The sequence below is a fragment of the Corvus cornix genome, chromosome 6 (genome assembly GCF_000738735.6).
Source record: "Corvus cornix cornix isolate S_Up_H32 chromosome 6, ASM73873v5, whole genome shotgun sequence".
Taxonomy (NCBI): domain Eukaryota; kingdom Metazoa; phylum Chordata; class Aves; order Passeriformes; family Corvidae; genus Corvus; species Corvus cornix.
Genome location: NC_046336.1, coordinates 12811854 through 12826210, shown reverse-complemented (window position 1 = coordinate 12826210; position 14357 = coordinate 12811854). Strand labels below are relative to the sequence as shown.

Sequence of the window (14357 nt, the reverse complement as noted above, 5' to 3'; positions counted from 1 at the left end):
ACAATACTTCTTGCTTCCAAGCCCTCTTAAGCAGTTGGTGTCCTGCTGGCACATGCCTTCCCCCTGCATGCTCAGGAGAGTCCCAAGAGTGCCAGTTTCCTGTGTTGAGGGACGTGACTGCTTGTACATTTGGTTACACCTGCACTTTGGAGTCTCCCTTCTTCTCCAGGAAGGAAGGCAGGTCTCCCCAGCAGTGTGGGGTAGTAGAATTTGGGGTGGGGTTTTTTCTGACTTGGACTGTTAAGGACGGGCTCTGAGACACACACTGTGCGTGTGAATGTCACTGCAGCAGTTTGTCATTGCAGCCTGTGACGCCTGCCCTCCACCAAAGTTAACTGTCCATGCAAGGCTTGCAGAAGGTACTGCGATCTTTCCTCATGTGCTGCACAGAGCAGGCTGCCATTGCTTTGAGCTCCCAAATGCAGCTGAGCTGAGCTGTGGTCTCCTGTCTCACTCCACTTGTCAGACCTTTCAGGGAGCCAGTTCAGCTCAGTACCTCAGTGGAATTTGTGCTTTTTTTTGGCTGGATTACCAAAATTCACTGAGAGAGGGCAGTGAGCTGTAGACGGGCTCAGCCATCTTAAGGCATTGCACCCCAGTTTCAGTGCTAGGCACAGTGCTCCACGTAGCTTCGTCCCTAGCCAAGACCTGACCTGTCCCCTCCTTCATTCTCTCTACCCTTTTCTGTTTACCCCTGCATACCCTGTCTTGTTTTCCTACAGCCTCAGAGCAGCTGGCTGCCTTGCACACATGGCTCCCATTTCTCTCCTGCCTGTGGCACCTTGGGAGCGCCCAGGGGTCTTCCTGCTGCGCTTGTCTTCTAGTATCCCTGCCAAAGCTGCAGCTCCTCATTCCTGCTCTGTCACCCATCCCAACCTCTGGCATTTTTGCTCATCCGTGGATGGCTGAATATTCATTTCCTCCTGGCCCGATTGCTGTGAATACCAATTCCTCCTCCTTTTTTCCGGCTGTTCTGTAGATTTTGATGTCTGCCAAATTGTTTTCATTCCCTCACCCCACTGCAGACTGCACCTCCGCAGAAAGCGATCCGCTCGGTGCAGAGCCCCAGCTCCCCACCCAGCCCTTCCTCCTGAGCTGAGCGATCAGGTTGCCCTCCTGCCTCCAACAGGGACAGACTTCTCCCTCCTCCTGCAAACAGCCAACAAATGAGTGTCTCCAGTTCAACAGGCACAAGAGTTGCAAGCCCCTGCAAGGAGACTGCAGCAGTTTGCGTTGGCACTGCGTGTTTCAGTGCAATGTTCCTCAGCTTGCCAGTCTGCAGATTGGTGCCAGGTTGCAGAGTCCTGTCCAAAGCAGCAAGCTCCTGGCTCCAAGCTGAAGCAGAGTTTTTTCAGGCTCGAGGTATGATCAGAAAGGCCTGATAAAGGTGCCTGCATTCATGCTGAGCAGCTTGGTCATAAGCCCTGGCCTGGAGCCTGCTGCAGGTTGAAGCTAAGTGAAGAGGTGAATGTAGTGGAGAGGGGAGTTTGTGGTTCCCTCATCCCCCAGGAAATCTGTGTGTAGTGGCAGCAGCATGGCAATATTGAGGGGAGAAGACTGCAGACACCTTGGATTTAGATTTGGTGGTTTTTTGATCTCCTCTCTTGCCCAACAAAAGAAGAAAGGGAAACCAGGGTCTTCCCTTTCTCTTTCTGTCCAACAGTCCTGCTTATGTGTTGCCAAAATGGAGCCCAGAGGCTTCCACTTGCCCATGGCATCCTGGCAGTCACTCGCTCTCCACTGGTGTTACTGGCCCTAAGAAGCCAGTGAGCACAGGAGGTTGGCTTCCTGCAGAGCAGTGGGACAGCCTGGCTGCCCCTCTTCCAGATGTGAGGTGGAGAGCAGTGCAATTGGCCACTTAGCTCCACCAGTGTTTGGTGCTAGAACAGTCCCTTCTTTGAAGCACAGAGCTCATGGCTGGGAATAACAGGGAAAGAGAGAGTGAGAAAGGGGGCATGTGAATAGTGGGCTCTTCTGGATGGAAAGTAATGCCAGAGAGGAGGAAAGGGTGGACCAGAGGAAGGAAAGGAGGAGCAGGGGGAAAGAAACAAACCTGTAGGCTAAAATGGGAATAATAATCCACTGGATGCTGCTGCAACCTAACTCCCAGGAATGCTGCTCCAAGGCCCCCTCACTGCGTGGGGATGTTTGCCTGGTCCTGCACTGCCGTCTCTGCTCCTGTGCCAAGCCAGCTGTCCTGCCTGGAGCTCTGGCCTTTACGGCTGTTGTGAAGAGGGCAGGATGTGTTTGCTTTTGCCTATCACGTATTTTTTTAAAGAGGGTGGGAGTTCCTCTGCTTGAATTCCCGGGGCTGATTTCTCCTGTGATGTCTCTGGTTTCTGTGACTTAGGGGACTACATGGAGTTGGGGTCGTGGTGCTCATCTGGGACTTTTGACTTGACAGCAGCTGTTTTGGACTGCTTCATGCTTGCCAGCCTGGCTTTGAGATGGGCCAAAGCTTTCCCAGCACAGGCACACAGGATGGGCCTCACATGGGCACTTCTGGGAGCACTTCCCATACCCAGCATCTGGTTCACATGAACAATGTGCTGTACTGGGGTCAGGCCCTTCCCCATGCCCAGAGCACCAGTTCTGTATGGGTCTCTGGCTCTTCCTATGCTGCTATTTCCTGATTAAACTGTGAGCTTAACTTCAATGGATCAGATGAAAAGTGGCCGTCTCCTCCTGTCTCTACAACAGTTGTTATCTTGACCCTTTTTCCTCCTTCCCCACTCTTTCTGTCTAAATCTGAGCCTCTAATTTTAGACTGAGGAAGATAATTGAGGGTCAAAAAAGATTGCTGTATAATTTCAACTTTTTTTCAGTGGTTGGGGTGGAAGACAAAGTTAGGAGCTTCTTGCCCTTAAGCCTTTGTATTGTGGGAAAGAAGGACATAGGAGGAGTGAGTTGGTACAGTCTGCTCTCTGTAGAAGTCATGCTGTTCCTTGCAATTAGCTAAAACTAAGAGTGTAAAGGCATAAATTACTGTATTTCCTTTGCAGATCCTATTGACTGAAGAGTTCGTAGAGAGAATGCTGGAAGATTTAGAGGATCTGAATTCTCCAGAGGAAGTAAGGCTGCAACATTCCTGTATCTTCCATGTACTGTCCCAGAGAGCTCAGCCCATCCTGCAGCTTGCCTTTGATCCTCCCCTCAGCCTGCAGGCTGCAGCCCTGCCCCATCCATAGACTTGAGGCCATGCTAAGCCTTCACATCTGCTGTGAACTACTGAGGCACTGAGAGAAGGGATTGCAAGAAATACAAGACAGGGATGGGTATTAAGGGAGACTCTGCGTTTTCATTTCCATCAGCATCTGTCCCAGCATGGTGTCTGAGCACCCTGAATCAAAGCAGTGCGGCCCCTGGGCCAGGTGGCAGGATTTCCTCCATGCCATGCATAGATAATGTCCTTGCCAGCAGCTCCTAGCACATCACCTTCTCTTCTTTCAGAAAGGCTGAAAGTGGTGGCAGCACATTTACTTTTGAACAATCTGTTGTATGGGCCTCCTTTTTTGGGTTTGGTAAGCAGGCAGGGCTGTTTCACATCTGCTACTTAGCCTTCACCTGCTGGCCCTGCACAGTGTGCAAAGAACCATCACCAGTCTGGAAGCATTACAGCAACAGCCAGGGGAGCTTTATAAAGCTGGTACTAAACTTCCCACTGCCATGTGATCTCTTCCTGGGGAACATTTAACACCCCGTCTCCCATGCATGCCATATAAATATTCTGCTCGACTTCAAAGAGCAGTGGCAGAAATGACATGTAATATTTTTAATCCCATTTTTTACAGCTCCCTGCAGACTCTAAAGAAACTTTCCTTGGCTTGTAGAGCAGCCCTCCCATCCCTTGCTCTGCTCCCCTCCCCCCAGGAAAATCTCAGGGCTCTAATTGTTTAATCCAGAGTTGACTTAATGCCAGGGTGTTCTTCACTGTGTGAGTGAGGGGAGCACGCTGCTGGCTGTGCAGTGACTTTCAGGCCAGCTTTTATCCAGTTAAACCTAATCCAAAGCTCATTTTTGCTAGTGACATGGAAGCCCGGAGCACTTTGGTTTGAAGGCCATTTAGTGAAGGCTTTGGACGGCTCATGTTCCTTCGCTGTCCACTGAGGCAAAGAGCATGGCAGCTCCTGGCACAGCAACCGGGTGTTCGGTTCCGACTCACTGTGACTTTGCTGAATTAAAAAGTGAAAAATAAACAAATGCAAAAGATGACTTCTCCAAGAGGATTGCTTTGGAACCACTGCTGTTTATAAAAAGGAAAATACTTGAGATGAAATGTGATCTTTCAGCATCCAGATTCCTCCAAGGATTTGTAATTTGCAGGATCCCGGGTTGGGCCAACTGAAAGCATTCCCCAGCAGCCCTGACTGTTGTTGATGATGTTCATGTGGTAGAACGAAGTGCTGTGAGGAGTCTTTCCTTTGCTGCATAAAGAGCCACCTGTGTTAAGTGAAATTAAGTGAAATAATCTGTCTGAGTATCTTTAGCATGTTTTTCACATGTCCTAGACAGCGAACTCAGAATTCCCTGGGCAGTGCAGGGCCAGTAGATTACACAGTGCAAGCTATACCCTGGGTTTGAGTTTATGAAAACCATAAATGGGACTTGAGCTGTTTGTTTCCTAGAGGATAATGAACAAGCATTTGGGGTAGCCTCTATCCTGAAGAATCCTCCTACTGTGTCCCCAGATCATGGGTCAGACCATGAACCACCAGCCCAGCATATTTAGGTCAATGGATACCAACTGCAGGTTACCCTCATGGGCAGCTGCAAATGGAGCAAGGTCAGGAGCAAATTCATGTTAGAGACAATCTTGCTGTGGAGCAGACAGCTGGAGGGGATCTCCTTTAGCAGGAACCTCACACTGAGCCTGTCTTAGTGTCCATCAGAAACAGGGTGCTTATGGGAAGAAGACCAAGTAATTTGATAAAGACTGATGATTTGCAAGTTGCTGTCCCCTTGTGCCAGCTCTCTCATTCAAACACCCCCTGGGAAGCCTCTGGTACTGCTGGCCTCAGTCTGAGGACTCTCCTAGGAGAGGACCACTGCACCCATAATCACTCTGAATTAGCCACCTCCAGGGCAGATTGTCACTGGTGGTGTTGGGTCCCTGTGAGATTCCTCCCTGGGAGTCCCATCAGGGTGTCAGGGAGTATTGTAGGGCGAGGCAGTGCAACACCAGGTGCAGAATAGTTTTGAAAACAAAATGATCCTGCAAACAGGCTTCCAGAGCTATCCCCCATGGGGTTTGGGTCCTCAGGCTGAGCACTGGGATTGCATGAAATGCCTATGCAGAACTGGTTGCCATTCAGCTGTGGATGGGGCATATTTGTAGCCTAAGAGATTCCACCCCACACCTTCCACCCCCACCCCAGAGCTGTGTTTGAGAGACCTTTGTCAATGCTTGGTCACTGGCCATGTGGTTGTGAGAAGGGCTGGTGGTAAGGCTCCTTGGAGCTCTGTCCCTGCATGGTTGTGTTTGGGTTGATGTTGGGGTGACTTCCTAGCCTAAGGAGTGGCATCAGGATGGGACCAGTGGACTTGCCTTGTTTGGGAAACATTGGCCCCAGACAGTGCTGTGTAAACCAGACTGGGGCAAAAAGTCTCCCTTCTGTGTGCTTCAACCAGTGTTTGCAAAACAGCCTGAGCAGGTGAGTGCCTGTGTGAGCACAAGGCGTTGTAGAGCTCTGCGAGGCCTTTGTGCCAGAGATGGGAAGGACTGGAGCAGGAATGCTGTGCAGGCACATTGGCTCTCCCCAGCCAGGGCAGCACAGTTTGCCTGGCATCCAGCAGAGCTGTGATGGCTCACCTACATTCCACCCTGAATGAGGAGGGGTTTCAGACCTGCCCTAAGTCTCCCTTTAAAGCAAATGTGGGCTCTGGGGGCTGGGCTGGGTGAAAGGAGAGGGACATGGTTAGATAGGAGGGAAGACACTTCTGCAGATCTTCACAGAGGTTGGGAAGGGGAAATGGTGATGGGGGCAGAAACCCTCCAAAATTCATCTGATGAAATAAACAGCGCTTGGGCTGAAAGCTCAGAACTTTCCTTTGGCAGCTGAGACAGGCCACATTATCTAATGTCCACTGCTGTCCAAAACATACTGATGGGGAAATGTTTTCTTAGTGGCCTCTTGTTTTAAAAAATAATAATAACATGGGGCTGCCTGCCTTTGCAACAATTTTGTTTTTTCTGTGCAGATTGCAGTGATACACATTAACTGGTTCTCTTTACTGTCTTACAGTTTAAACTTCCAAAGGAGTACAGCTGGCCTGAAAAGAAACTGAAAGTTTCCATCTTGCCAGATGCCGTGTTCGACAACCCACTGCATTAGAGCTGAATTACACTCTTCTAACAACTGGGAGAGCCAAGTTACTGTCCATTACCCAGTGACTCACAGGATAATTAATGCAGTAAAAACTCTGCCTGCAAATAAAAAGAGTTTGCTGCACAACCACTGCAAACAGAAGAGGAGCTACTCAGCACCAGCCCAGACTGAACTGAGCCCTTTCCTTTATCCCTCCCAAGGCTGAACTCTCTGGGAACAGCCTGCGTATGTGTGAGTGTGAGTGAGAAATATTTAACTATGAAAATTAGTAGTAAGAATCCTTTCTCTCTCCTAGCTGCAGAACTCCCCTCTGCCTTAGCCCAGGGTGTAGACACTCTGCACGCCTGTATTTACACATACATTTCTGCCAGGTGCGAGCCTATAATCCATGGATTAAATGTTCTTTACGTGACTCTGGAGTCCTTTTGTTAGCCAAACTTTTACTGACTGCAGAACTGTTCTTCCATGTGCTATTTTTTTTTCTCTTTTCAGAAACGGAATGGTATTTCCCCTGTTTAAAGGAGGCCAAAAGCTCACATGCTTGAAGCTGAACAGATTTAAGGATGAACTTTCTAGTTCAGTCAAGAAAAACAAATCCAGATCCTCCCTGCCCTCAAATTAGGCATGTTTTTTAAGTGTTGGTCTTGGTGCTATTAGCTATGGTATCGCTGCAAACAGAGGCAACTTTATTCTCGTGCATCCTGTCCTTGTGCCTGAACCCCAGGGAAGGTCACAACCTCTGGTTTTGCACAAGCAGGAGGAAGAAAGCTACCGGGGCGGGGGAGATCTCCTGTTTACAGTGTGTTTATCTTTAAAGAGATACTGTCAAGTATTTTTTCCTTGCTATTGTACAGAGTTTGAGAAGCTAGAAAGGATCATTTGTTCACAGGGACAACTTCAGCAGCTCTGCAGGATAGGGGGCTGCTTGAAAGCTTATGAAGTGGAGATCTCTGCTGCCCTGGCATAACAGAGAGGAGACTCAGCCTCAATGAAGCCAACTATTCTCCCTGTTCCAGCAGGGTTGTGCCCTAGTGCAGCTCCCTTTTCCCCTCTAGCTTTGCTGTGGTGGCTCTTATTGCTGACCTTCCTTTTTTCAGATAGGTTTGAACTGTAAAGCATCAAAACCAGTGTGCAAAGACACTCTCTCTAGATCCCTGTGGCTTCCTCCTTGGAGCAAAACATGTGCAGAGGAGCCGGTCTCTGCAGTGCCAGGTTGTGTCTCTGCATCAGCTGCTGGCCCTGTGGATACGCTGCAGCAAACCACCGCAGGCTTTACCCCCTGCTGCTGCTGCAGGTTGTTTCTGATGCATATTCCCCAGCCTTCCTCTGCCCATTGTCTTTTGGTGACAACTCTTCACTCCTTGTCAGGGGAGGTGCAGCTTTCCTTCCACCCCTTTCTGCCTACAAGATAACTTGGTGGTTTATGCGCAGTTGCTGTGTGATCCTAATACAAGTATAACAAAAGCTTTTAACACTTAACTCCCCATATCAAACAGCAAAGTCCAGGATGCCTCACAGTACCCCAGGGTTGGTTTTGTGTTTGTTTTCTGATTTAATTTCTTCCCAGCACAGTCAGCTTTGATGTTTTCTGCATATATTTGAGGCCAGTTAATGTTGGTCAAGAAGCAGAGCTAGGAGCCACAAAGCTTTCCTTGGACTTGCTACAGAATTCCTCTGTGGCCTCAGGCGAGTCACTCAATGTCTCTCTGTGCAGAGAGGGTGACTGTTGACTAGAGGGCTGTAGGACCTACCGAAGCATGCCAGGGTTTGCAGGGGAGGGCGTGCTTTGTGTACAAAGTAGTATTTGTATTATTATAATTGTTTTTATATTATAATTTAAGGCAGGCCAAATGCAGGGTCCAACACTGCTCTGCAGAACCTTCCTTTCTGCAAAGCTATGAAAGCAATTTACATGTAAATGAGTTTGTCATTTTGTCTGAACTCAGAGGATCATCTTAAAATCCTGCTGTGAAAGAACAAACTTTCAGATATCTGCATGTGCCAGCCAGAGTGATTTCTGTGCTGTGGCAGGCTGCATTCATCCATGGGATCTCTTGGCCAGTTTTCATTGTCCTGGTTAGCGCTAAGCATCCCTTCTGCATTGTAGATGTATGTGCAGGGGATAGCGTGGGTGAGAAAGCGGCATGAAAACCTACCAGTCCAGCTTCAAAAACAACGTGCCCAAGTGTCCCACCTCAAGATAATGGGCAAACAGATGATTGTGGAGGTGGGGGAAAGGCAAGGGCAGCAACTACAATTTTGTCCCAAAGCCATCCAACAGTAGCCCATGGATGCTCTTGTACGAGCTTGCTGGGGGTGCCGCAGCAGAGCTGGCCTGTTGCCACGGTGCTGGCTGCTCTTCCTCGTTTCCAGATGCTAGCTCTCATTAAAAGGAGCTTAAAATCCACATCTTTGTGGAGAAGGGACATTTGGAAGGTCAATTGTTGCTGTTCCTGCAGAGATCAGCACAGGGCAGAGAGAAGTCCATCAGACCCTCTCTGGGCTCTGACACACATCTGGAAAGCTTGGGACCTCCTGCCCTGTGAACTCTTCAAGCCGTCACGGCAGGGATGTGGTGCTGTATGCAGGGAAAGCACCTCCTCCAAGCTGGCTTGTGCTCCAGTTCTGCCTTTCTCATGCAAGTGTTTTCCTCACCGTATTTACTCTCATCAGATGCTCTGGGCTGGGTTTCCATTGACTTCAGAGGGAGCACACTGAATGCATGTGATAATCCACCCAGTATCCTTGTGTGTGTGTGTATTTTTGTTCCATGTCATGTATTTATATATAGTTCTGTGTATTTGAGTTATGAACAGGTGGCATGCCAGAAATCTCTATTTCTGAGACACTTTCTCACAGATCTTTGCTGGTAGCCACATAACAATTGAGGGGGGAAGGCTTGAAGGGAAGGAAGTGAAATCTTCCTATTTAGGTAAGGGGGGAAATATTAGACAAATAATTGCTAAAATAGAATTCTGTATCTTATTGTTAGAGCAACTACGAGAAGCTGGTGGAAGTCAGCCCTTAAGCTCCCTGGTTGTGTCGCTGCCTCTCAGCAAGTTATCTAGGAGTAAGAAAGTTGCAGTTACTCAGTATCGTGAAGAGCTGTGCACCCACAGGACATCCCCTCATGATTCACATCAAGTTTGCAACCGTGCCAAAGGCTTACTCATTGGCAAGTAAATGAGATGTGAAGTTTGGTTATTTTCTTCTTGGGGCAAGAGGACATGTCTGTGTGTGAAAGAAATGGAAAAGAAACCTTTGTATTTTAGTGAGCAAGTAGTTTGAAAGAGGGAAGTGCATCAGTGTTAATAAATGCCATGGTGTTTTTCTAGCCCAAACCTGCTGAGATGGTAGGTGCACTGGTGCTGATGTTTTTCTAGATTGTGTAGAAGGCCTGAAGCAGGTTTGTATGGAACCAAACCCTGTGAGGCTTGTGTTGGCCAAAGACAGTGACCTGGATGGAAATGAAAGCAGTTTAGAGGCAGTGAGTACAGGCTTTCTCCCTCCTGAAGAAATCTGGCAATGCAGGTCAATTTGGATATTTGGAAAGATGAACAGCCTTGAAAATCCAACATGTGACAGCAATTCTGAAACAGGAGAAGTCCTAAAAGCCAGGGCTACTCTCTCTTTCTCAATTTCTGATTAAAAACAGGACAAGGAATGTATAATTTCAGTATTAAAGTATGTAGGGTGTGATCTGAGCAGAGCAGTCAGTCTTGTAGCTGCTGTGACTGTATTTTCAGTGGCTTAGAAAGGTGGTGCCTGCTGTGTCTAATTCTTTGAGGACGGTATATATTGGTTTTACTCTATGTGGAATTGCCAACAGTGATTTGAAATTATATTCTGAAGCTCTTCACTTCAAATATTCAGTTGCTCTTGGGTGGCTTTTGAAATTACACTATCAGGTCATCAAATGGTCTTGGGAGAAGTGAGGGTTGTGTTGTTTTTCATCTGGGACCAATAGAAATATTTTTTAAAAATCCAAAACACTTGAAAGCAATGCTTGTCTCTTCCCTCCTCTTAGGTTGGCATCCAGAGTCCATGTCCTGCTTTTCCAGCTTGTATCTGGCCAGGGCAAGGCAACATCATGTCAGGTGGGGAGAAAAGCTTCAGGCCAGAGGAAACCCTTAGACCCATGTGTCCAATTTTCCCCTAGCCCATGGCCTTGCACCTTCTGGCTCCACTGTATCAAGTCATGGGCTTCAGCCCCTGCTCTGTTGCAGCCAGGTGAGGAGGGGCTCCAGCACCAGGAGAGCCCTTCCACCTCTCAGGGACTTGGTCCTCTAAGTGACTGCCCTCCCCTGAGAGAACACATTGTGCCTTAATTTTTCCTGTGAGTGAAGCTGCAAGGGCAGACGAGCTGTCGCGCAACCAAGAATTTCTTTCTGTGCATCTGTCCCTATCAATAAATGCCAGCCTGCACAGCAGCCAGACTGTATCCAAAACAATCTAAAAATCCACATTTGCCTGTGGGGTTCACCTCTTAAGGTTTTAAAGCTGGATTTAGGGCTCTCAACCTAACAAGCTCTCTTTCAACCTACTATTTTTATAACATTTTCTTCTGTTGTGCAGCATCTGCTTGTTCTCTTCTCTTTTAGAAAAACCCAACCCTTGTGTTTGACATGAGTCCAAAATTTCAAATGGAGAATAGGCCTGAGGTTGCAAATGTGTTTTAAACCTGGTCCCGTATCGACTTGTCTCTCAGGCAGTGAACCTGTCGTGTATCGTGCTTCACCACCTCTTCATTTCTACCATGATTCTGTTTCCCCTAAAGTTGCTGACAGACCATAAAATCATCATAAGTGGCACATCAGTTCACAAATGTCATTTCTAGTCTGCTGTGAAGGGGCTGCCCCATCCCTTTCCCTCACTGGAAGATCATGGCATCGTTCACCATTTGGCTCGTGGAGCCCCAATAGCAGGAGAGGAATATCAGCCCAGGAAGGGCTGCACATGGCAGATGTGGCCTGTTGTTTTTAAACTGTCCTGATGCTGTGCCTGCCCTCTTTAAAAAGATGAAGAGAGAGAGAAAAAAACCCAACCTCGAAAAGCCAGAGGAAAATTTCCTGCTGATTGTCGTGTTTTGCAAACACTGGTCTTTTCTCTTGCCCTCTCCCTCCACTCCCAACGAGGCTGGAGATGAAAATGGCTCCTTTGTTCCTTTCCCTGGGGCCCAACTGCAGCGAAAGTGCGGCTCCGGAAACTCTCCACTGCACGAGCGGCGAGGGTGGGAGGGACTGAGCTGTCACCGTATGCGGTGGGTCCTACATAAACACGGCACGTTGACAATGCCCCGAGCAGGATGGGAGCAGAAGGGCTCTGTGGTGCTGGTGATGAGGCTCCTGTGCCGTTCTTCCTGCAGAAGCAAGTGGGATGCAAAACCCACAGGGGCTGAGGAAGGGGAGGTGGGTATGAGTGGCCATGTTGTCCTGGTAGGGACTGATCACAGGCAGGGGGGCCTCTGGGCTTTTGGCTTTCCCCAAAGTGGGAATTTGCAGCCCCATGGAAGCAGGCAGCATCCCACAAGGGGCTTGTAGTGATGCCCTGGCCCCACACACTGGGATGCTCCTTGCACCCATCCAGCCCTGTAGTCCTGGTACTCTGAGTTTAGCCATGGTCATGCTCCAAACCCAAGCTTAGTCTTTCAAAACCCTTCTGTTGTCCAGCCCAAGCTGGACACACCAACTTTTCCCTTTCTTTAAAGGGATGGAGGTTTTGCCTCTCGCTGGAGACACTACTTGTTTTGTGTGCTGAATGGTTTCTGCAAATCCTGGAGCAAAGGCAAGGTTCCCAGGGCAGGGGACACATGGGTGACTGGGACCACAGCGAACCCTGACCTCTGGGGCTGTCCTTGCAGCCCAGAGGTGAACCTGTCAGTACTTCAGCCGTGTGTCTGTGTGTCTGTGTGTGTGTGTCTGTGTGTGTGTGTGGTCTGTGGGTGCAGGGGTCATGTGGATGGAAGAGCCCCAGGACACTCCTGACAGGGGGCTGGAAGGAGCCTGTGTTTCTGTGGCCGGTGTACCCGTACCTTGTAGATGGCCTTTCTTCCCTCTCCCCTCTTCCTTTTTTTTATAAAAGACAAAAAACAAATGGAAAGCTAAACTAGCAGAGGTTTTTAAATATTTTATATTAGTTTCTAATGTAAATTCTTACATTGTTATTGCAGTGCTGGGTGTGTTTCGCCTGCACATGACTTTTTGTAATATTTTTGTGAATCACTAAACTTTTTTTTTCCTCCCGTGTATTCTAAGTGCATTAAAGGTATTTGCAGAATGGTCAGTGTCCTTCTCTGCGGGCAACACGGTGGAACCGACTGTCTCCTGCTCGGCTCTGCGACTCCTTTGGCAGCTCCTTCTCCTCACTGACACCTTCTTGCCCTGCTCCAAGGGAAACAGAGTCTCTTGCCCAGACCTCTGAAGTACAAGTGTGGGAGGGAAAGGGATCTTTTTTCCCCAAAAATATCAGCAAAGGGACTGGTCCCAGGACCTGCCAGGTTCAGCATCTTCCATGAACATCTGCTGGTAAAACCCCTTGAGTCAAGGCAGCCCGAGTGCCCTAACAGCCAGGGTTTTCCATGCTATTTGCACAAGCTGGAATGGGGAGTGCTTGCACGTGGGTCGAAGGATGCAGCCAGTTGGCCAAGGGATGGCATCCTCATCCACCGGCAGCGGAAGGAGGGAGCTGGGGTGAGTGTCAGGTCAGGTCCGTGTTCCTGTGCTCTGCCAAGTGCCTCCTGGCTTCAGTGGGATTTGTGGGGGTGTGGATGTGTGCACAGAGACCGAATATGTCGGAGAAGAGACACAGCAAACACTTACGAAAAAATATTACTGAGCTAATGTTGCAATGATTTCCCAGTAACGCAGAACGATTTTGCAGTAATCTTTTTACACTTCTCAGTAATAAATGCCTTTAAGGCCGGAGAGAAAGGGTGGAATATCTGGGCAGAGGGGGAAGGGAGATCACAGTGCTCAGAGGAAGGATGACAGGGAAAGGAAAGGATGGATAGAGAGCCAAAATCCAGCTTTAGGCAGGTTTTGCTCTTGCTCTTTGCAGGTGTTATCTCAGCCCGCCCTGCATCAAAAAGGGAGCAATCGGCAGAAAGGGTTTCTGTGAGGATTTCTTTTCCTTTGAAGTTTGGAGTGAAAACCATCCTTTCCCTAAGAACCTGTCCCACAGCTGCATCCAGACACAAACTGTCCCAGCCCCAATGCAAAGCAGTGGCATGTCCAAGCTCTGCCAGTGCAGAACAGCCCCTGCTGGACATGCCAAAGAGAACATCACCACAGCTTGGCCAGGTTTCACCATCTCACTTGAGGAAATCTTGGTCAGCTGGGTTCCCCAGTGAGGTTATTTACCCAGACAGGGGCTTGTGGGGAGAGAGGCCACCCATAGCTGGTTCTTTGGCCCAAGACCTCCTCACACCTCTTGCCTTCCCAGTTTTTGAAGCATATGCAAGCACAGGGCCGCCCCTTTAGGACATCTCAGCAAGGACGGCAGAGCCAGACCAGCAAGGGACCCCACGTAGTGCTGGGAACCCTCATTGCCAGCCACTTGGTTAATTTAATTAATGAATTAAACGATCCACTTTTGCCTTTCCTGTGGTGGCCAGGCAGTGCCCCCTTTGCAACAATGCATCCCAGCTAATTCCTCTGTTCAGCCCCAAATCCAGAGGGGACCGTGGAGCTGTGGCACAGTGGGGTGCCCCTCTCCTGCTGGCACCCTTCCCCCAAGGCCCAGCACCAGCATGGCTGTGCCCAGCCTGGGCAGCCTCACCGCTCTGCCTCCACCCCAGCCAAAAGCACCTTCGGGCAGTGAATTTAATTAAGGTTTCTGAAAAGCAGTGTCTGGGAGCCCCTCCTGGATCTGCGGCTCTGAACTTCATTAGGAGCGGTTTGTTGCTAATAATGCCAGCAGCTTCTCTAATTAATAATGGAAGGGCTGTGAGCAGATGCCAAGCCAGGAGAGGGAAGGGATTTGTTTGTTTATTTCGCTCCTCTCTTGGTGTTTTTTTTCTAGAGAGTGGAGAGA

At 49.0% G+C, this 14357-nt stretch overlaps 1 protein-coding gene across 2 annotated transcripts in view; it reads left to right on the top strand.

The window, feature by feature from the left end:
• SUFU (SUFU negative regulator of hedgehog signaling) overlaps window positions 1-12602 on the top strand; it is a 91117-nt gene extending 78515 nt beyond the window's left edge. For both annotated transcript variants that reach the window (XM_039553748.1, XM_039553749.1), the window contains exons 11-12: window positions 3003-3071; window positions 6243-12602. In XM_039553748.1, coding sequence (XP_039409682.1) covers window positions 3003-3071; window positions 6243-6332 — 159 coding nt within the window. In that variant the 3' untranslated portion in view covers window positions 6333-12602. The remainder of the gene's footprint in view (window positions 1-3002; window positions 3072-6242) is intronic.
• Window positions 12603-14357: the final 1755 nt, after the last annotated feature.